Source organism: Oncorhynchus keta, chromosome 8, assembly GCF_023373465.1.
Source record: "Oncorhynchus keta strain PuntledgeMale-10-30-2019 chromosome 8, Oket_V2, whole genome shotgun sequence".
NCBI classification, from domain to species: Eukaryota; Metazoa; Chordata; class Actinopteri; order Salmoniformes; family Salmonidae; genus Oncorhynchus; species Oncorhynchus keta.
The window spans coordinates 19,565,613-19,586,946 of record NC_068428.1 but is presented as its reverse complement, the minus strand read 5'-3'; the positions used below and the strand labels follow the sequence as shown (position 1 = coordinate 19,586,946).

Here is a 21,334-nt window from a genome sequence, read left to right as displayed (position 1 = left end):
CATTTTTCTTCTCTCCCATCTACAAACAATACCCCCTAATCAAAGAGAAAACATGTTTTTAGATATTTTAGCAAATTTATTGAAAAAGAAATACAGAAATATCTCAATCACACTAGTATTCACACTCCTGAGTAAATACTTTGTAGAATCTCCTTTGGAGGTGATTACAGAAAGAGTCTTTCTGGGTACGTCTCTAAGAGCTTTGCACACCTGGATTGTACATTACTTGCCCATTACTATTTTTTAAATTATTTAAGCTCTGTCAAGTTGATTGTTGATCATTGCTAGAAATCCATTTTCAAGACTTACCATAGATTTGTAAGTCAAAATTAAATAGGCCACTCAGGAATATTTCATGTCATCTTGGTAAGCAACTCCAGTGTACATTTGGCCTTGTGTTTTAGGTTATTGTGCTGCTGAAAAGTGAATACATCACTCAGTGTGTTGGAAAGCAGAGTGAACCAGGATTTCCTATAGGATTTTGCCTGTGCTCAGCTTCATTCTGTTTATTTTTATACTAAAAAAAACTCCCTTGTCCTTGCTGATGACAAGCATACCCATAACATGATTCAGCCACCACCATGCTTTAAAATATGAAGAGTGGTACTCAGTAATGTGTTGTGTTTGACCCAAACATAACACTTTCTATTCAGGACAAAAAAAACATTTTTTTGCAGTATTAATTAAGTGCCTTGTTGCAAACATGATGCATGTTTTGAAATATTTGTATTCTGTACAGGCTTCCTTCTTTTCACTCTGATGTTCAGGAGTCTTATGGCTTGGGGGTAGATGCTGTTTAGAAGCCTCTTGGACCTAGACTTGGTGCTCTGGTACCGCTTGCCATGCGGTAGCAGAGAGAACAGTCTATGACTAGGGTGGCTGGAGTCTTTTTTAAATATTTATTTATTTATTAATTTTACCCCCTTTTCCCCCAATTTCATGGTATCCAATTGTTAGTATCTTGTCTCATCGCCACAATTCCCGTACGAAGGTCGAAAGCCATGCGTCCTCTGAAACATAACTCAACCAAGCCGCACTGCTTCTTAACACAGCGTCCAACCCCACAGCATCCAACCCCACAGCATCCAACCCGGAAGCCAGCTGCACTAGATTTTTACCTTGTCAGCTCGGGGATTCAATCTTGCAACCTTACAGTTAACTAGAAACACTGTGCACCTGACGACCTGGTTAGAGTGCACTGTGAACAGGGAGTACAGGAGGGGACTGAGCACGCACCCCTGAGGGGCCCCTGTGTTGAGGATCAGCGTAGTGGATGTGTTGTAGAGATAGACCCATTAATCGGAACGGCCGATTAATTAGGGCCGATTTCAAGTTTTCATAACAATCGGTAATCAGTATTTTTGGACGCCGATTTGGCAGATTCCATTTTTTTTACACCTTTATTTAACTAGGCAAGTCAGTTAAGAACACATTCTTATTTTCAATGACGGGCTAGGAACGGTGGGTTAAGTGCTTTGTTCAGGGGCAGAACGACAGATTTTTACCTTGTCAGCTCGGGGATTCAATCTTGCAACCTTACAGTTAACTAGTCCAATGCTCTAACCACCTGCCTCTCATTGCACTCCACGAGGAGCCTGCCTGTTTCCGGATTCGACCATATTAATGACCTAAGGCTCGTATTTCTGTGTGTTATTATGTTATAATTAAGTCTATGATTTGATAGAGCAGTCTGACTGAGCGATGGTAGGCACCAGCAGGCTCGTAAGCATTCATTCAAACATCACTTTTGTGCATTTTGCCAGCAGCTCTTCGCAATGCTTCAAGCATTGAGCTGTTTATGACTTCAAGCCTATCAACTCCCGAGATGAGGCTGGTGTAACCGATGTGAAATGGCTAGCTAGTTAGTGGGGTGCGCGCTAATAGCGAGTGGTTGTTCCCCTTGCTCTGCATGGGTAACGCTGCTTCGAGGGTGGCTGTTGTGGATGTGTTCCTGGTTCGAGCCCAGGTAGGAGCGAGGAGAGGGACAGAAGCTATACTGTTACACTGGAAATACTAAAGTGCCTATAAGAACATCCAATAGTCAAAGGTATATGAAATACAAATGGTATAGAGAGAAATAGTCCTATAATTCCAATAATAACTACAACCTAAAAATTCTTACCTGGGAATATTGAAGACTCATGTTAAAAGGAACCACCAGCTTTCATATGTTCTCATGTTCGGAGCAAGGAACTTAAACGTTAGCTTTCTTACATGGCACATATTGCACTTTTACTTTCTTCTCCAACACTTTGTTTTTGCATTATTTAAACCAAATTGAACATGTTTCATTATTTATTTGAGGCTAAATTGATTTTATTGATGTATTATATTAAGTTAAAATAAGCGTTCATTCAGTATTGTTGTAATTGTCATTATTAGAAATGAAAAGAAAAAAAAGACAGATTAATCGGTATCGGCTTTTTTTGGTCCTCCAATAATCGGTATCAGTATTGGCGTTGAAAAATCATAATCAGTCAACCTATAATGTGTTGTTACCTACCCTTACCACCTGGGGCAGCTTGTCAGGAAGTCCAGGATCCAGTTGCAGAGGGAGGTGTTTAGTCTCAGTGTTTAGTCCCTTAGCTTATTGATGAGCTTTGAGGGCACTATGGTGTTGAACGCTGAGCTGCAGTCAATGAATAGCATTCTCACATAGGTGTTCCTTTTGTCCAGGTGGGAAAGGGCAATGTGGAGTGCAATATAAATGGCATCATCTGTGGATCTGTTGGGGCGGTATGCAAATTGGAGTGGGTCTAGGGTTTATGGGATAATGGTGTTGATGTGAGCCATGACCTGCCTTTCAAAGCACTTCATGGCTACAGACGTGAGCGCTACGGGTCGGTAGTAATTTAGGCAGGTTACTAATTAATGGCATTAGTGCAGCGTATGCAACAGAACAGACAGCAGCTGCATCTACATTCAGCCTGCATGACCAGAGACCCAAACACAGACCACATCAGGCCAACCACGTCAACCACGTCAATACTGGATTTAGCCAGCTGTGAAATAAATAACAAGTCTCATAAAAGGATTGACTAGTGACTCCATTCCTCTCTTGTCCGGTGATGATCACCCAGTCTGGGAGTGAATGATGTTGAGTCGCATGTGTCATTGAAGGCTTATCATGTCTAAAAAGGGACACCTATGAGAATAGCAGTATCATCACCTAGGATGATAAGAATATACTGTAGAAAACACTGGGGTGTTAAACCCTCTGGTAGTCATTGCTTCTGGGTGCAGTTCTATGTACGACCAACAGGGGGTAGAGAAGAGAAGAGCAGAGAATCAGATCCATATCTCAACCACAGTCCTCAAACAAAGTTGCTCACACACAGGGTTGCTGTACCTCAGCTGTAACCTGTTCCAGCCCTCAGTGGTCGCTCTAGCCCCATCTCGTCAGTCCCAGCCCTGTGCTGGAGTATGCTGCTGTAAACAGCTTACTCAACACAATGGAACTTTGACTGAGGCAGGGCCAATTAAAGTGTCCAATCGGACTTCGCCTCCCCTCTGTCCGCCTGGTAGGGCTTTGTTAAGGCCAGGCTAACACGCTCTGTATCCCAAAGCCTAGCCCCGGGGGGCCTGATGAGACAAAAGGTTCTTGGTTAAGACAGCTCACATTACAAACATTGTTGCAAACAGACAGACAGGGGAAATGGAGAAGGCAGAAATATCCCCACTCTCTCACACACATTGAGGATATCCTTATAGACTCCGTCAAAGTTCCAGCAGCCCCCAGGGTCTCCTCCTGTCAGCAGCAGGCTGCACCAGGCTCTGATAGTGTGATAACACCCACACCACTGGAGAATGCCTCATTAAAACAATTTCCATAACCAAGCACATCACTATCAGCTTATTATCACAGGCTATTAGAGAGCAGTGAGAACCACGCATCCAGCCTCAGAGAGAGATAAGAAGTCAATGGGGTAAACAGGAAATGGTCTAGTCAGGAACAAAGAGATGAAGGACAGGGAGAGAGGCAGAGGGGCATAATGTTATCAGCAGCTAGGCTATTCAATGTTCAGCGTTCCCTTATCAACTGTGTTAAACCTGGATTAATTCATACACAGTTGGTCAAACCATCTTCTGACCAGTCAGTCTTGTTCCAAACACTTTGACAAGGACACTGAAATAGAGTGATTGCACTCAGAGCTGTGGCTGCTGCAATACGTTCATGACAGTGACTCTGAAAACACACTTTGAAACACAACCACCGTCGGATCCTTTCAAATGGCAGAAGATCTGCTCTGCAACCATCCTACCAAGCCTGCTCTGCAACCATCCTACCAAGCCTGCTCTGCAACCATCCTACCAAGCCTGCTCTGCAACCATCCTACCAAGCCTGCTCTGCAACCATCCTACCAAGCCTGCTCTGCAACCATATTACCAAGCCTGCACTGCAACCATATTACCAAGCCTGCACTGCAACCATATTACCAAGCCTGCTCTGCAACCATCCTACCAAGCCTGCTCTGCAACCATATTACCAAGCCTGCACTGCAACCATATTACCAAGCCTGCACTGCAACCATATTACCAAGCCTGCACTGCAACCATATTACCAAGCCTGCACTGCAACCATATTACCAAGCCTGCACTGCAACCATATTACCAAGCCTGCACTGCAACCATATTACCAAGCCTGCACTGCAACCATATTACCAAGCCTGCACTGCAACCATATTACCAAGCCTGCACTGCAACCATCCTACCAAGCCTGCACTGCAACCATATTACCAAGCCTGCACTGCAACCATATTACCAAGCCTGCTCTGCAACCATATTACCAAGCCTGCACTGCAACCATATTACCAAGCCTGCACTGCAACCATATTACCAAGCCTGCACTGCAACCATATTACCAAGCCTGCACTGCAACCATATTACCAAGCCTGCACTGCAACCATATTACCAAGCCTGCACTGCAACCATATTACCAAGCCTGCACTGCAACCATATTACCAAGCCTGCACTGCAACCATATTACCAAGCCTGCTCTGCAACCATATTACCAAGCCTGCTCTGCAACCATCCTACCAAGCCTGCTCTGCAACCATCCTACCAAGCCTGCTCTGCAACCATATTACCAAGCCTGCTCTGCAACCATCCTACCAAGCCTGCTCTGCAACCATCCTACCAAGTCTGCTCTGCAACCATCCTACCAAGTCTGCTCTGCAACCATCCTACCAAGCCTGCTCTGCAACCATCCTACCAAACCTGCTCTGCAACCATCCTACCAAGCCTGCTCTGCAACCATATTACCAAACCTCTCTACAACAAAAACACACATCCCTCCCTCTGTCCAAAACAGCCAGCCCTCATTGAGAAATAGCACCAAATCCACTGTGTGGATATTACTCAGGATAGTCCACAAAGGAAGCTAAGGGAGTGCAGACAAGCAGCATAATCTCAGTTTGTTCTATGGCCTCTTTGTCTGAGGTCACTCTATGGGCTTGGCGCAGCACAGACTGCTGGAAATGGAAATGGAAGATAAGTTGCTGAAGTGGAAACCATTAAGTGGAAACTTTAGAGAGAAGAAACTACACCCGATTCAAAGTTGCCACGTTCACGTCTGTTAACTTCGATCACGGCGGCTGAGGTGAAAGTCTCAGTGGGAGCCAAGGACCTTAGGTGAAACTCGCATTTTATTCCAGTTCATTTTACATCTGATTCACAAGGACCTTGATTATATGATCATAAAAGCATGTCCAAAGCACAATACCTCAGATAACCCTTTATGGGTAGCAGACTACAACCCGTTACACTATATCTCAGCCAACCCGTTAAGGTACATAGACTAACAAGGCTCAAGATTCAAGGCCTGGTTATTCATATTAAATGTGATATATAAATATAAATATGAAACCCATAATGGTAGAGTCTTCCTCAATGGGCTTGACACCTTGTCCTGCTGCCCGATAAACCTGCCCGCTCAAACCCATCCGCTTATTCAGACCATCTTTGGAGATCTTCTCCCATTCCGGACCATTGGCTGCGTGCATTCCGACTTCAAAATAGCCAGAGTTGCTCCTCTCCTCAAGAAACCAACAATCGACCCCTCTGAGGTCACCTACAGACGGGTATCCCTTCTTTCCAAAACACTTGAGCATGCAGTCTTTTTTTGTTTTACTTTTTATCCCCAATTTCGTGATATCCAAATTGGTAGCTACAGTCTTGTCCCATCGCTGCAACTCCTGTACGGACTCGGGAGAGGCTAATGTCGAGAGACATGCGTCCTCCGAAACACGACCCACCAAGCCACACTGCTTCTTGACATGCTGCTCACTTAACCTGGAAGCCAGCAGCACCAATGTGTCGGAGTAGACCCCGTAAAACTGGCGACCACGTCAGCATGCATGTACCCGGCTTGTCACAGGAGTCGCTAAATGGTACAAGGACATCCCGGCCTTCCAAACCCTCGCCTAACCCAGACGATGCTGGGCCAAATGTGTCTCCCGGTTGAGGCCGGCTGCGACAAAATCCTGGATCGAACCCGGATCTGTAGTGACGCCTCAAGTCCTGCAGTGCCTTAGACCGCTGCGCCACACTGGAGGCCCTATAGCATGCATTCTCTGACCAACTCTCTCATCTCTTTCAGAATCATCTTCTTAACTCGAACCAATCAGGCTTCAAGATGGGTCACTCAACCGAGACTCCTCTCCTCTGTCACAGAGGCTGTCCTAGATCTATTCGCTGCTTTCGACACCGTGAACCATTAGATCCTCCTCTCCACCCTCTAAGGGCTGGATGTCTCAGGCTCTGTACACTCTTGGATTGCATCCTATCTGGCAGGCCGCTCCTACCAGGTGACGTGGAGAGGTTCTACAGTACCAGTCAAAAGTTTGGACACACTTACTCAGTCAAGGGTTTTTCTTAATTTTTACTATTTTCAAGATTGTACCATAATAGTGAAGACATCAAAACTATGAAATAACATATGAATCAGCAGTCCCGTTCTGTGAGATTGTTGCGCCTAGACACTTCCACTTCACAATAACAGCACTTACAATTGACCGGGGCAGCTCTAGCAGGTCAGAAATATGAAGAACTGACTTGTTGGAAAGGTGGCATCCTATGACAGTGTCACGTCAAAAGTCACTGAGCTCTTCAGTAAGGCCATTCTACTGCCAATGTTTGTCTGTGGAGATTGCATGGTTTTGTGCTTGATTTGATACACCTGTCAGCAACGGCTGTGGCTGAAATAGCCGACTCCACCCATTTGAAGGGGTGTCCAAATACTTTTGTATATATATTATACCTTACTTAGTCGTCCAATTCTTATTTCTCGTGCGTTTATGTTCTACTTTATTTTATAGTACTACTGATATTGATTAATGCATTGTTGGGACAGATATTGCAAGAAAGGCATTTCACTTTACTTGTTAGAGCCGGTACGCAATATTTTTTCCATGGCCATAACAAAAACACCAAGTAGACTAAACTCTTTGGTACTTTAAAAAGCTACTGCAAGTAAAATACTGTGTTCTATAGCTTGGAAAATACATGTGACTCTGGATGACAACATAATGATGTTTGTTTCCAACATTTGGGCTGTTTTCCTAAAGAGGTTAAATCCACTTCGTGTTTTGTTTCCTTGCAACAACAGTGATATTGGTATCGTCCCGGCTCTAGTACTTGTGCACGTGACAAAACTTGAAACATACCAGAGTTCCCCTATCACACACACACTGACCACTATCAGCCAAGACATACATCACAAGACATACATCAGAATGACTAATTACATCAAATTTTACAAGAGCAGGTCCTCACTAAACATATGACCTCACTCTACTGAGGACAAAGTAGTTATTCTGCCAAACCAATATAAACAGTGGTTCAAAGAGAAATATACGCAAATGTAATTTTGTCCGCTTAGTGAAGCAAAAGAAAATCAGCAAAGTCAGGTCAAACCTTGATGAGTCATCTATGTGGACTTTAAACACTCAAACATTAAAAGTGCCTTTGGAAAATGTCTGGCCAAGTACTGCAGATTTAGTGTTATGCTCAAGTGTGATATGAATGATAAACAGTGTTTGATAACACACAGATAGAGGGTTGTGGGTCCTGACTCTTGGGTCCTGCTCAAATACCTAGTCACGTTCACCCGTTCCACTATATACAGGTTGAAAATGGCAGATTTTCAGTGATAAACGCCTAAGATTTTAACCCAGTTGCTGTACAGTAACATGCTATACATGACATTAGAGCCAGAATCAGAAAAAAATATGCTACCCTCTGCCTATTGGCTTCTTAGCTTATACAAGACTGTCTCAAAATACAACACTACCCCATTAAGAAATTTAAAAAACTCTTTACCTGACTCTTTTCATAGATGTCGAGAAATGTACACGTTATGTGCTCTTGTAGGAAGCAATCCTTCCCCAATTGCTGACTACACATTATCTATAACTGGGCTAATAAGTCTAACTAGCAAAGGATATGAACAAAATGTGCACACGTGGCTGCATGCAGCTCTCGCTTTGATCTCAAAACAAGCACATCTCCTCACGACCGCTCATGCTGTAAGCACAGTCCAGATCAAAGTAAATGACACAGATCCATATATGGCAATGGTCGATTTGCATATAGGCCTACTGCAGCTCTGATTAGTTATAACGCACCGGTCTGTGTAGATTACAGGCTGAGTCATGCGTGCAATATAATCTTACTTTGAGGCGTTCTACAACAAAATGTCTTGCATGGTTTTTTTCCCAGCATGTTGCATTGAAATCTCCACATCCTTTTGGAGAGATTGGAAACTCAAATTGGTCTACACGGACAAGTTCTGGCCTTTAGATCTTATCTATCGGAAAGATATCAGTTTGTCTCTGTCGATGGTTTGTCCTCTGACAAATCAACTGTAAATTTCGGTGTTCCTCAAGCTTCCGTTTTAGGACCACTATTGTTTTCACTATATATTTGACATCTTGGTGATGTCATTCGAAAACATAATGTTAACTTTCATTGCTATGCGGATGACACACAGCTGTACATTTCTATGAAACATGGTGAAGCCTCAAAATTGCCCTCGCTGGAAGCCTGTGTTTCAGACATAAGGAAGTGGATGGCTGCAAATGTTCTACTTTTAAACTTGGACAAAACAGAGATGCTTGTTCTCGGTCCCAAGAAACAAAAAGATCGTCTGTTGAATCTGACAATTAATATTGATGGTTGTACAGTCATCTCAAATAAAACTGTGAAGGACCTCAGCGTTACTCTGGACCCTGATCTCTCTTTTGATGAACATATCAAGACTGTTTCAAGGACAGCTATTTTCCATCTACGTAACATTGCAAAACGCAGAACCTTTCTGACCAAAAATGATGCAGAAAAATTCATCCATACTTTTGTTACTTCTAGATTAGACTACTGCAATGCTCTACTTTCCGGCCACCCGGATAAAGCACTAAATAAACTTCAGTTAGTGCTAAACAAGGCTGCAAGAATCTTGACTAGAACTATTTTTAAAAATCATATTACTCCAGTGCTAGCCTCTCTATACTGGCTTCCTGTTAATGCAAGGGCTGATTTCAAGGTTGTACTGCTGACCTACAAAGCATTACATGGGCTTGCACCTACCTACAGTGCCTTGCGAAAGTATTCTGCCCCCTTGAACTTTGCGACCTTTTGCCACATTTCAGGCTTCAAACATAAAGATATAAAACTGTATTTTTTTGTGAAGAATCAACAACAAGTGGGACACAATCATGAAGTGGAACGACATTTATTGGATATTTCAAACTGGAATGGGAAAATCTCTCGATGTGCAAAACTGAGAGACATACCCCAAGCGACTTACAGCTGCAATCGCAGCAAAAGGTGGCACTACAAAGTATTAACTTAAGGGGGCTGAATAATTTTGCACGCTCAATTTTTCAGTTTTTGATTTGTTAAAAAAGTTTGAAATATCCAATAAATGTCGTTCCACTTCATGATTGTGTCCCACTTGTTGTTGATTCTTCACAAAAAAATACAGTTTTATATCTTTATGTTTGAAGTTCAAGGGGGCCGAATACTTTCGCAAGGCACTGTATCTTTCTGATTTGATCCTGCCGTACATACCTACACTAACGCTACGGTCACATGACGCAGGCCTCCTAACTGTCCCTAGAATTTCTAAGCAAACAGCTGGAGGCAGTGCTTTCTCCTATAGAGCTCCATTTTCATGGAATGGTCTGCCTACCCATGTGAGAGACGCAGACTCGGTCTCAACCTTTAAGTCCTTACTGAAGACTCATCTCTTCACTGGGTCATATGATTGAGTGTAGTCTGGCCCAGGAGTGTGAAGGTGAACGGAAAGGCACTGGAGCAACGAACCGCCCTTGAGGCCTCTGCCTGGCCGGTTCCCTCTCTCCAGTGGAATTTTCTGCCTCCAACCGTATTACAAGGGCTGAGTCACTGGCTTACTGGTGCTCTTCCATGCTGTCCCTAGGAGGGGTGCGTCACTTGAGTGGGTTGAGTCACTGATGTGATCTTCCTGTCTGGGTTCGCGCCACCCCTTGGGTTGTGCCGTGGCGGAGATCTTTGTGGGCTATACTCGGCATTGTCTCAGGATGGTAAGTCGGTGGTTGAAGATATCCATCTGGTGGTGTGGGGGTTGTGCTTTGGCAAAGTGGGTGGGGTTATATCCTGCCTGTTTGGCCCTGTCCGGGGGTATCGTGTCTCCCGACCCCTCCTGTCTCAGCCTCCAGTATTTATGCTGCAGTAGTTTATGTGTCGGGGGCTAAGTTCAGTCTGTTACAGTGGGGAGAACAAGTATTTGATACACTGCCGATTTTGCAAGTGTTCCTACTTACAAAGCATGTAGGGGTCTGTAATTTTTATCATATGTACACTTCAACTGTGAGAGATGGAATATAGAACAAAAATCCAGAAAATCACATTAAGTAATTAATTTGCATTTTATTGCATGACATAAGTATTTGATACATCAGAAAAACAGAACTTAATATTTGGTACAGAAACATTTGTTTGCAATTATCCCACATTTCCTGTAGTTCTTGACCAGGTTTGCACACACTGCAGCAGGGATTTTGGCCCACTCCTCCATACAGACCTTCTCCAGATCCTTCAGGTTTCAGGGCTGTCACTGGGCAATACGGACTTTCAGCCCTCTCCAAAGAGTTTCTATTGGGTTCAGGTCTGGAGACTGGCTAGGCCACTCCAGGAAACTTGAGATGCTTCTTACAGAGCCACTCCTTAGTTACCCTGGCTGTGTGTTTCGGGTCGTTGTCATGCTGGAAGACCAAGCCACGACCCATCTTCAATGCTCTTACTGAGGGAAGGAGGTTGTGGGCCATGTATCGCGAGATCTTGGCCAACAACCGTTGTTGGCCAAGATCTCGCGATACATGGCCCCATCCATCCTTCCCTCAATACGGTGCAGTCGTCCTGTCCCCTTTGCAGAAAAGCATCCCCAAAGAATGATGTTTCCACCTCTGTGCTTCACAGTTGGGATGGTGTTCTTGGGGTTGTACTCATCCTTCTTCTTCCTCCAAACACGGCGATTGATTTTGTCTCATCAGACCACATTAACTTCTCCCATTCCTCCTCTGGATCATCCAGACGGTCATTGGCAAACTTCAGATGGGCCTGGACATGCGCTGGCTTGAGCAGGGGGACCTTGCGTGTGCTGCAGGATTTTAATCCATGACGGCGTAGTGTGTTACTAATGGTTTTCTTTGAGACTGTGGTCCCAGCTCTCTTCAAGTCATTGACCAGGTCCTGCCGTGTAGTTCTGGGCTGATCCCTCACCTTCCACATGATCATTGATGCCCCACGAGGTGAGATCTTGCATGGAGCCCCAGACCGAGGGTGATTGATCGTCATCTTGAACTTCTTCCATTGTCTAATAATTGCGCCAACAGTTGTTGCCTTCTCACCAAGCTGCTTGCCTATTGTCCTGTCGCCCATCCCAGCCTTGTGCAGGTCTACAATTTTATCCCTGATGTCCTTACACAGCTCTCTGGTCTTGGCCATTGTGGAGAGGTTGGAGTCTGTTTGATTGAGTGTGTGGACAGGTGTCTTTTAAACAGGTAACGAGTTCAAACAGGTGCATTTAATACAGGTAATGAGTGGAGAACAGGAGGGCTTCTTAAAGAAAAACTAACAGGTCTGTGAGAGCCGGAATTCTTAATGGTTGGTAGGTGATCAAATTCTTATGTCATGCAATAAAATGCAAATGAATTACTTAAAAATCATACAATGTGATTTTCTGGATGTTTTAGATTCCGTCTCTCACAGTTGAAGTGTACCTATGATATAAATTACAGACCTCTACATGCTTTGTAAGTGGGGAAAACCTGCAAAATCGGCAGTGTATCAAATACTTGTTCTCCCCACTGTATATCTGGAGTATTTCTCCTGTCTTATCCGGTGTCCTGTGTGAATTTAATTATTCTCTATCTCTCTCTCACTCTGAGGACCTGAGCCCTAGGACCATACCTCAGGACTACCTGGCCCGATGACTCCTTGCTGTCCCCAGGCCACCTGGCTGTGCTGCTGCTCCTGCGGCTATGGAACCCTGACCTGTTCACCGGACGTGCTACCTGTCCCAGACCTGCTGTTTCCAACTCTCTAGAGACAGCAGGAGCGGTAGAGATGCTCTGAATGATTGGCTATGAAAAGCCAACTGACATTTACTCCTGAGGTGCTGACCTGTTTTACCCTCGACAACCACTGTGATTATTATTATTTGACCCTGCTGGTCATCTATGACCATTTGAACATCTTGGCCATGTTCTGTTATAATCTCCACCCGGCACAGCCAGAAGAGGATTTGCCATAGCCTGGTTACTCTAGGTTTCTTCCTAGGTTCTGGCCTTTCTAGGGAGTTTTTCCTAGCCACCGTGCTTGCTGTTTGGGATTTTAGGCTGGGTTTCTGTACAGCACTTTGAGATATCAGCTGATGTAAGAAGGGCTTTATAAATACATTTGATTTGAAAGTGGCCAATATTGCGTTGATTCGATCACACTTTTTAACTGACAGGCGTTATAAAGTTGAGCACCGCGCGACAAGATGCCCCCCATCCCTCCCACTGATTGGGCTACTTTTGCACATAGTTGTTGACCGAGTGGGAAACGCTGTAAATCGAGAGGAGTTGATGTGTTCTGAAAGAAGAGACGTTGAGCATTATAATTAATACTGCACTGATGTCATACAAGCAAACCATACATCCATGAGTCCAAATGTGCACTTCACATTTCTATATTTGAAAACTCACGTCATTTGTTATCAACGTTTATGTCTGATCCACAGTTACAAGGATGACGCGTGTTATACCCTGGGTTTTCCTAAACAGAATGAGTGTTTGTCGTGTTGTGAAGAAAATGAGCCGAGCAACACACACTTGAAGGCACTCGTGTCTCCATTCTATGTGCACCAAAATTACATTCGGTTTGTCTGAAGTGCCTTTCGAACGCCTAACACGGCAAGATAATCTAACTTAGCTTTTAGCCATGTTGGCAATAGAATAGGCTTTCAAGTGAAGCCCACCTGACCCAGATTTATAACGGAACGTTTTTGGATTGCGTAGACAGCATTTGTGTGAGGGTGGGGAGACGTGACCTCTCTGTAATCATTTATTCTGATCTTGCACCTACTCCAAAATGTATTTGCAGATTTCGTCATTGACAAATGCTGTGAAAAGCACAGTGAACTTAAAAAGGCACATGAAATCAACGGTTTAGTGTTTGGATTCAGTCTTGTGCCAGATGAACTGTTTTGTCCTCACCGTCGGCCTGATCATTTCCCCATGAACTCCAAAGTGTTCTTTCATTTGCTACCATGGTCATGCATATGCTTTTTATACTTCTTCTGTTAGAATCATTTCAATTTGGCCCCGTCCATATAGGCCACTTTCCACAAGCGTGAGGGGTTAAGCAGCTGTGCGTCTGAGCAAAGCCCTCCTAACCTAACCCATACCCATCTCCTAGATCAGCCATAAGGTTTGCATGCCTGCCTACTTACCATGCAGGACACCTCTCACTCCAACCACTGCAGTGAGTGAGGCAACGGGATGGCAACAGGCAAGACCACCTCTCATTTGTTAAAACCCAACAAACAGCTGATTGGATGACTCAGGTCTTTACAGCAGTCTTCCTGCCAGTCAATGGAGCTTACCTGCACCTGTGTCCTGAGAGTTGAGCACCTCCAGGGCATGCATCATGGCACTGGCGAATACGTTGGCATCCTCCTTGCTGCCAAAGTTGAGTCCGTAGACCTGCCTGGCATCACGCCACTGGTGGAAGGTCTGTGTGGCCTGGTTGTACTTGAGCCCCTTGGGAATGGCACAGTTTATTACCACCTGGAGAAGGAGAGGGGGGTTATTCTGAAGTACTGAAAGGACTATTTGTGTTACTCAAAACAAGTTTCTCACTTACAGGGAGAAGGAGAGGTGAGATGGTTTTGAGACAGCTTTTCTGAAGCACAGAATGAACTGTGTTGCTCAGAACGCGTTTATCATGATAACAGGAAATGCAGCTTTCTAGAGCACACAATAGGTCTACTCTATAAAGTGAGTCACACATTACAGCCAATACACCTCAGTCAGTCTAAAAGCACCTAAGAGCTGCCACACTCACTACAGTAAAGTATGAGCCACCTTGAAATGTTATATGTGTGGTTATTTAATCACTTTGGCACATGACCAAGAAGAAACGCTGTGTCAGTCTTCAGGTCAGAGAAACATGAGCACACCTTTCATAAATAAATGGAGGGAATCAAATGAGCTGCGTTTAGCTCCCAAGCAATCATCCAAAGCGTGAGGATCAAGATAGTTCTTCAGTTCTAGAATGTTAGGGTTGGCGAAAGCTGTGGAAAAAAATACCTATAATATCCGCACCACATTTATTTTAAATATCTAGAATTGAATTATCCTTTGGCTCTTGAAAGTGAAGATGTGTTGGTTACTAGCTTTTTTTCCCCCCTCTGGGCTGCCAGGCCAGAGATTTACATAATCTGTTCTCTCATTTCTTGTTGATGAGCACACTGAGGCACACAACGGAGCAGAGAAAACAAAACAGGCTGTCGGTTCAACTCAAAGTTAGAGACAGAGGAACAGTAGAGGAACGGCGCATAACAAATATAGTTCATCGAGCCCCTATCAGAAACCAGCAGTACTGTACCCCGGCCAAGAAACACTGAGGAACTCTGTTAGTTCTTCAGCCTAGTCAGGGTCTGAGTGGTATTCAAGGCCGAGGCTACAGATCTCACTGCTGCAGTCACCAGTTGAAAGAGTCAGTGCAAAGGGGAAAGTATGCCACAGTATATTGCTACCTTACAGTCTAATAAAGACGCATCAATTGAAGAATAATCTGAAATGTGCAAAGTACATTGCGCCTATTCATCATCTTTTGATTTTCTAAAATGATTTTAAACCAACTAGTTTCAACTTCAGCCGTCATAAGTGTGTTTCATATAGATTGCTTGAAATGACCTCGACAAGCCAAAGCCTCCACACTCCGGATAGACAGTCCATCTTCCTGTGATCGATTCTCTGCACTAGACAGACGCAGACAGGTGGCTGTATCAGTCGAATAATAATAAGCAGCATCAAGTCTTCACACGTCTTGCCTCCATACCGTCTCATTTTTAGATAAGTCAATAATCACATGTTATTGATATTAATCACACAGTGCAGTGTGTGTAGTGTTGCAAATCTCTGCTCATAATAATTAGAAACCACAAATCCTAATCCTAGGGCCTAATTAACATGCATCTGGATTGCTGTCGAATTAAAGTCTTTATTAAAAGAGTTATGAAAAAATATAAAAAACATCTCCATTCATGATCAGCTTATTAACTTACTAAGTAGAGAGTGAAGAGTTTACATCTGTGACAACAGAAATCCTACATCAGGTCCGTGTTCGTTAAGCCTTTAGGGGTCCTTGGGCTACTAACCAGTTTGCTGCCTTGAACCCATAACAGGGTGTCAACATGACCTTTCAATGGAGTCCAAGGATCATCTGAACCCAGTTCTAAGAGCAGTCAAGTCCCTCCTACATGTTGAGGACACAAATGTCGCTGTGAGTGTCTATAGGGGTGGCGTGAAGGACCTTTCCCATTGTGTTGAAACAAACAGCAGCAGGAGGAGAGCGGGGCCTCGTAATGACCTATCCTCCTCTCTTCCCACGGGATGGGAGACGTCAGGGAGAAGACGGAGAGGGTTCTGGGATTGCTGATGAAGCACATGCTGACCGGCGAGCACTCCCTCGCCCTCTCCTACAGGAGGAATGCTGTGTTAGATGGATTCTCAGTCCTCGCCGTCATACAGTGTCAGTGGACAAACAGCCTTCCGTGACTGTGCACACACACACACACACACACACACACACACACACACACACACACACTCCTGGTGTCACGCCCTGACCTTAGAACGACGTTTTATTTCTCTATTTGGTTAGTTCAGGGTGTGATGTGGGGTGGGCATTCTATGTTTTGTTTTCTATTTTTCTTTATTTCTATGTTTTGGCTGGGTATGGTTCTCAATCAGGGACAGCTGTCTATCGTCGTCTCTGATTGGGAATCATACTTAGGTTGCCCTTTTTCCCCTCCTTCAGTGTGGGTAGTTTACTTTGTTAGAGGCAACATAGCCTATGTTAAGCGTCACGGTCGTGTCTTTGGTTTGTTGGCGACATTTACCTAAATAAACAGAAATGTACGCTCAACACGCTGCACCTTGGTCAGCTTCTTACAACGCCCGTGACACCTGGGGTCTATGTGCAGTACTCATCCATCACAAGACATTGCAGGGCCTTGAGGGTATGGATTCTGCAACGCTTAGCGGCTGTAGAGACAACAGCAAGACCTTCCTACTCTGAAGACACTGCACTATAGACACTATAGACACTTCACTCATCACAGGAATGACACTATTGGATCAGTATTTAGAAACTGTGGCGTCTGTTTTTGATATCTACATCAAATTGTCCTTCACACACAGTCTAGGTCTACAGCAATTGTAAGGACAAGTGTGAGACCAAGAGAAGGAGGGGACCAGCAATAGCTTTTTATTGGATTGGTCAAATTAAACCAATAACATTGAGGTTTTTCCACTGCGTTAAATCCTTCTGCTCCCGTTTGCTGCTCTACATGAAGTAATAGACAGGCAGAACAGGGTCGGGCATTACAGAAATAAGGCCTTCAAAGTTAATGGGGGGTAGGAACTCTAAATTAGATTCTTAAAAAATGGTCAGGGTTTATTGCTTCAGGGGGAACAAATAGCGACTACTGAGTTATAAAAAAATAAAAGTTTTCAAAGAAAGAAACCATCCCAGAGTGAAATATTACTTGACACCCTGCATCAGGGCCGGGTTTGATGTCATCCTTAACTGGCCTCTGTGGTGTAAGTTCTGAGGGGAGCGAGGTGCTGCACTGGGATTCCAAACCTCCAGGATTTACTGGCATTATGGTAGAAAGTACTTATTAAAAAAAAGAAGATTGATTTAACTAGGCAAGTCAGTTCAGAACAAATTCTCATTTACAATGACGGCCTACCCCTGGTCAAACCCTAACGACGCTGGGCCAATTGTGCGCCACCCTATGGGACTCCCAATCACGGCCGGTTGTGATACAGCCTCTAATCGAACCAAGGTCTGTAGTGGCGCCTCTAGCGCTGAGATGCAGTGCCTTAGAGTGCTGCGCCACTCAAAGTGGTCTGCACGGGACTGATTTCTTCATCCCACGCTCACCTTTTCATACCGCACCAGCCCGCTCCCACTGGCTTTCTGTCCCGATTCCCACCCGCTCCCGGAAGATCTGGTCCCGAACCCAACCGCAGTCCCACAATGATATCTTAGGCATAAGTAACGAAGCTAACTTGCCAGCCATTTTCCAGGAATTTTGCACCCTATAGGCAATATCAAGAGTTGTTAAATTACCAGCAATTCTCACGTGGCCGTTATATTAGGCTATCGGTATTACTGGGATACATCAGCCAATAGGATAGATGTAGTTTGAAGAGCGCAGAGTGGGTGAGAGAGAGGACACTTCTGCACTTTCTCTCAAGCTACATTTAGCATATAGCCTACATTTTAGGAGTGGGGCGGTTTTCAGACGAAGACAAATATAGGTGATCAATATTTCTTTCCAGGCAATTTGGTCAACTTTAGCCTAAATCATATTTAGGAGGTTAATTTCCTTGGAAAGACAACTGCCACCTGGCTCTCCGCCCATGCATAGGCAGCCTACTCCATTTCAAGGAGACCACAAATACTGTATAGGCACACTTGATGTTGATCACACCCAACTAGGGGAGGAGGTAGGCTACTGAGTGTGTGAATAACATGACAAAGAGGTGGTTTTAATCCAACAGCCATGCCTAGGATAACCCATACTAGCAAAGCAGAAAGAAGACCGTTTTACAAACAATCTGCGGGACCAAAAATAACTATTTTCATCTCAAAGTCGCCTGACCGTCCGCAGCATGAAAAATGCAGACTGCACTGCAATGATCTCCGTCGGGGCCCGCAAGTCCCGCAGGATGGAGGTTCTGTTGGAAGTTCTGTGCACCAAGGGGCCCACTGTGACCTGCATGTTCATGTCTGACCACTACGCTCCAACAGCTCTGTCTCCATCACTGCATGGTCCTGACCAGAAACACGTCAGAAGGACTAAACGGCTGAGTCCAGTAGCTATCTAACTCAGCAAAAAAAATACACGGCCCTTTTTCAGGACCCTGTCTTTCAAAGATAATTCGTAAAAAATCTAAATGACTTCAAATATTTATTTCAGTTCATAATGCTTCTGGGATAGTAAGATAATCCTAATAAACAAGGATACGAGACCCAGAAGAAAATATGCTTTCAGAGTTAACCGGCCAACAAACAGTGCCTCTATTCTCCACTCGTCTGACCTGTCCTACGCTGCTCCATCTCTCCATTGGCTTCTCCTGAGACAGGAGTTTTTAACAGGATCTGCTACTGCAGAAAAGGCCCCTGGCCTGCAGTGGCTCTGGATGTAGACAGTGCCTCAGTGGACTACACTAGTACTGCACTCAGCCATCTCCACAAACACTCTTCCTGCATGGCAACGAGGCCCTGGGAAACAGCACTGATGTTCTGGGATGCAACAGACGGGATCCTATAGTGATCATCCCCCAACTAATGGACTGGCAGAAGTGCTCTCTGTGCAAGTTTATCCGCTAGCACCGTTACAGTGAAATCTACTAAATCCCAACAGTCTGATGCACTGACAGAGAGATACTCCCAGACATGTAGAGTTAACTCTTACAGGACACACGCAGGATCCATCAGACCAAGCTAACCATCTGTTCAGTCCCAACCCAGGCAGTATAATAAACCTCTACTAAAACCTATTCACTCTCAATGCTGAAAACAGCCCATCATGGCTTCCTTTAAGTCTATTTCAGGGAAACCACTCTAAGGGAAACCAACATGTTTGTAATGAGAATAGCAGGCGACAAAGAGGGAAAACAAGAGTTCCCCTGGACATAACTGAATATAGAGGGGAATTCAGTTAAAAACCCAGGAGATGGGTTTGGGCAAGGGTCAGCTGCATTGTGGAAGCTAGCAACACACACAGAGGGCTACCAAATAACAAACAAACACCAAACAGACAACAATCAGCGCCAACACTAATCCAATCGGAGAGCTGTAGTCTGGTACCGTGGAAACAAATCAGCAGCACCTAGTGTCTTGTTTCTCCAAATATGTATCCTATTTTTCCTAAAACACAGGTCATCCACTCATTTTCCACATAAATGTTCCCTTCATTAAATGCAGATGTGTATCTCTGGCTGCCTGGCCAGATCATATCGTACAGAGTAAAAGCAGTAAACCAGTCAGAGAGAGTAGAGGAATACAGGAGACTGTTACGTTTCCTCTCTGGCATGGATCCATATGCGGTTGTTGTCTATTGACTCTTTAGCTGACCGTGGGCTTTAGTCTTGGACAAGGGACAAACACACTGACAGGTGTATGTTTGTGAGAGCTTGGCTCTAGCAGTCCAGTCACGGCTGTGATGTGACAGTGACTAGTGGAGCAGCAGGGCTCTCCTATTTGTTTACAGAGCTGGATCATTCCTGAGAGACACTGAGACAAGCAAGATGGCTGCCAGGCTACTACCCCAAATGAAACACGTCAGAGACGGAATAACGTAAAGAACTCCGACCAGCGCAGGGTTCAGCCACGTGAAGTCCTGGTCCCACTTCAAACAAACGACAACTTCTACAGTATTTCTATTGCATTCAGAAAGTCTTCTCAAGCACTACATACTCCTCAAATCATCCAGTCCTGAGCTGTCCCCACGGACTCACCTGATGGTCCTGTATTTTGCGTCCCACCACCCGGAAGGCGTTGTTGCCCGTGTGGTGGTATATGTGCACTCTGCTGAAGCCCGTGGAGCCGCCGGCTGGAACCCATTTCTTATTGGCATCGTCATACACCATGACAGCGGCCCGCGCCTGACAGATACTCTGTTCACTGCAGAGAGGAGAGAGAAACAGGGGGGCACACGTTAAACAGCAGTACACAAAGGGGACATTGGTTTCTAGCCAAAACAGTTGATCAGAGTTAATCAAGCCTGTCCAGTACAACAACATTTGTGGTCTCCTGAAAGTCAGGAACTGGAAGAGTGGGTGTCTGAGCGGATAATGGTATTGGAGGAGTCGTTTACATGATGGGATCTGACATGATTAAAACGAGAATGGTCTAAGGGGGTGTCAACTATCCATTAAGATACACTACAAGGACCAAAAGTATGTGGACATCTGCTAGTCAAACATCTCATTCCAAAATCATGGGCATTAATATGGATTTGGGCCCCCTTTGCTGCTATAACAGCTCTTCTGGGAAGGCCGTCCACTAGATGTTGGAACATTGCTGCGGGGACTTGCTTCCATTCAGCCACAAGAGCATTAGTGAGGTCGGGCACTGATATTGGGCGATTGGCCCTGGCTCGCAGTCGGCGTTACAACTCATTCCGAAGGTGTTAAATGGGGTTGAGGTCAGGTTCCAGACCAGTCAAGTACTTCCACACCGATCGACAAACCATTTCTGTATGGACCTCGCTTTGTGAACGGGGGCATTGTCATTCTGAAACAGGAAATGGACTGTTTCCCCAAAGTTGGAAGTACAGAATCGTCTAGAATGTCATTGTATGCTGTAGCATTAAGACGTTACTTCACTGGAACTAAGGGGCCTAGCCCAAACTATGAAAAACTGCCCCAGACCATTATTTATCCTCCACCAAACTTTATAGTTGGTAGTTGACACTATGCATTGGGACAGGTAGCATTCTCCTGGCACCCACTAAACCCAGATTAGTCCATCGGACTGCCAGATGACGAAGTGTGATTCATCACAGAGA

The 21,334-nt window shown here is 44.7% G+C and overlaps 1 protein-coding gene across 5 annotated transcripts in view; it reads right to left on the bottom strand.

Moving 5' to 3' along the window:
• The window catches only part of LOC118386956 (protein enabled homolog), a 159,022-nt gene that overhangs the window by 60,233 nt on the left and 77,455 nt on the right, over positions 1 to 21,334 (bottom strand). For all 5 annotated transcript variants that reach the window (XM_052523753.1, XM_052523754.1, XM_052523752.1 and 2 more), the window contains exons 2-3: positions 20,283 to 20,448; positions 14,126 to 14,309 (exon numbers count right to left, since the gene is read on the bottom strand). In XM_052523753.1, coding sequence (XP_052379713.1) covers positions 14,126 to 14,309; positions 20,283 to 20,448 — 350 coding nt within the window. The remainder of the gene's footprint in view (positions 1 to 14,125; positions 14,310 to 20,282; positions 20,449 to 21,334) is intronic.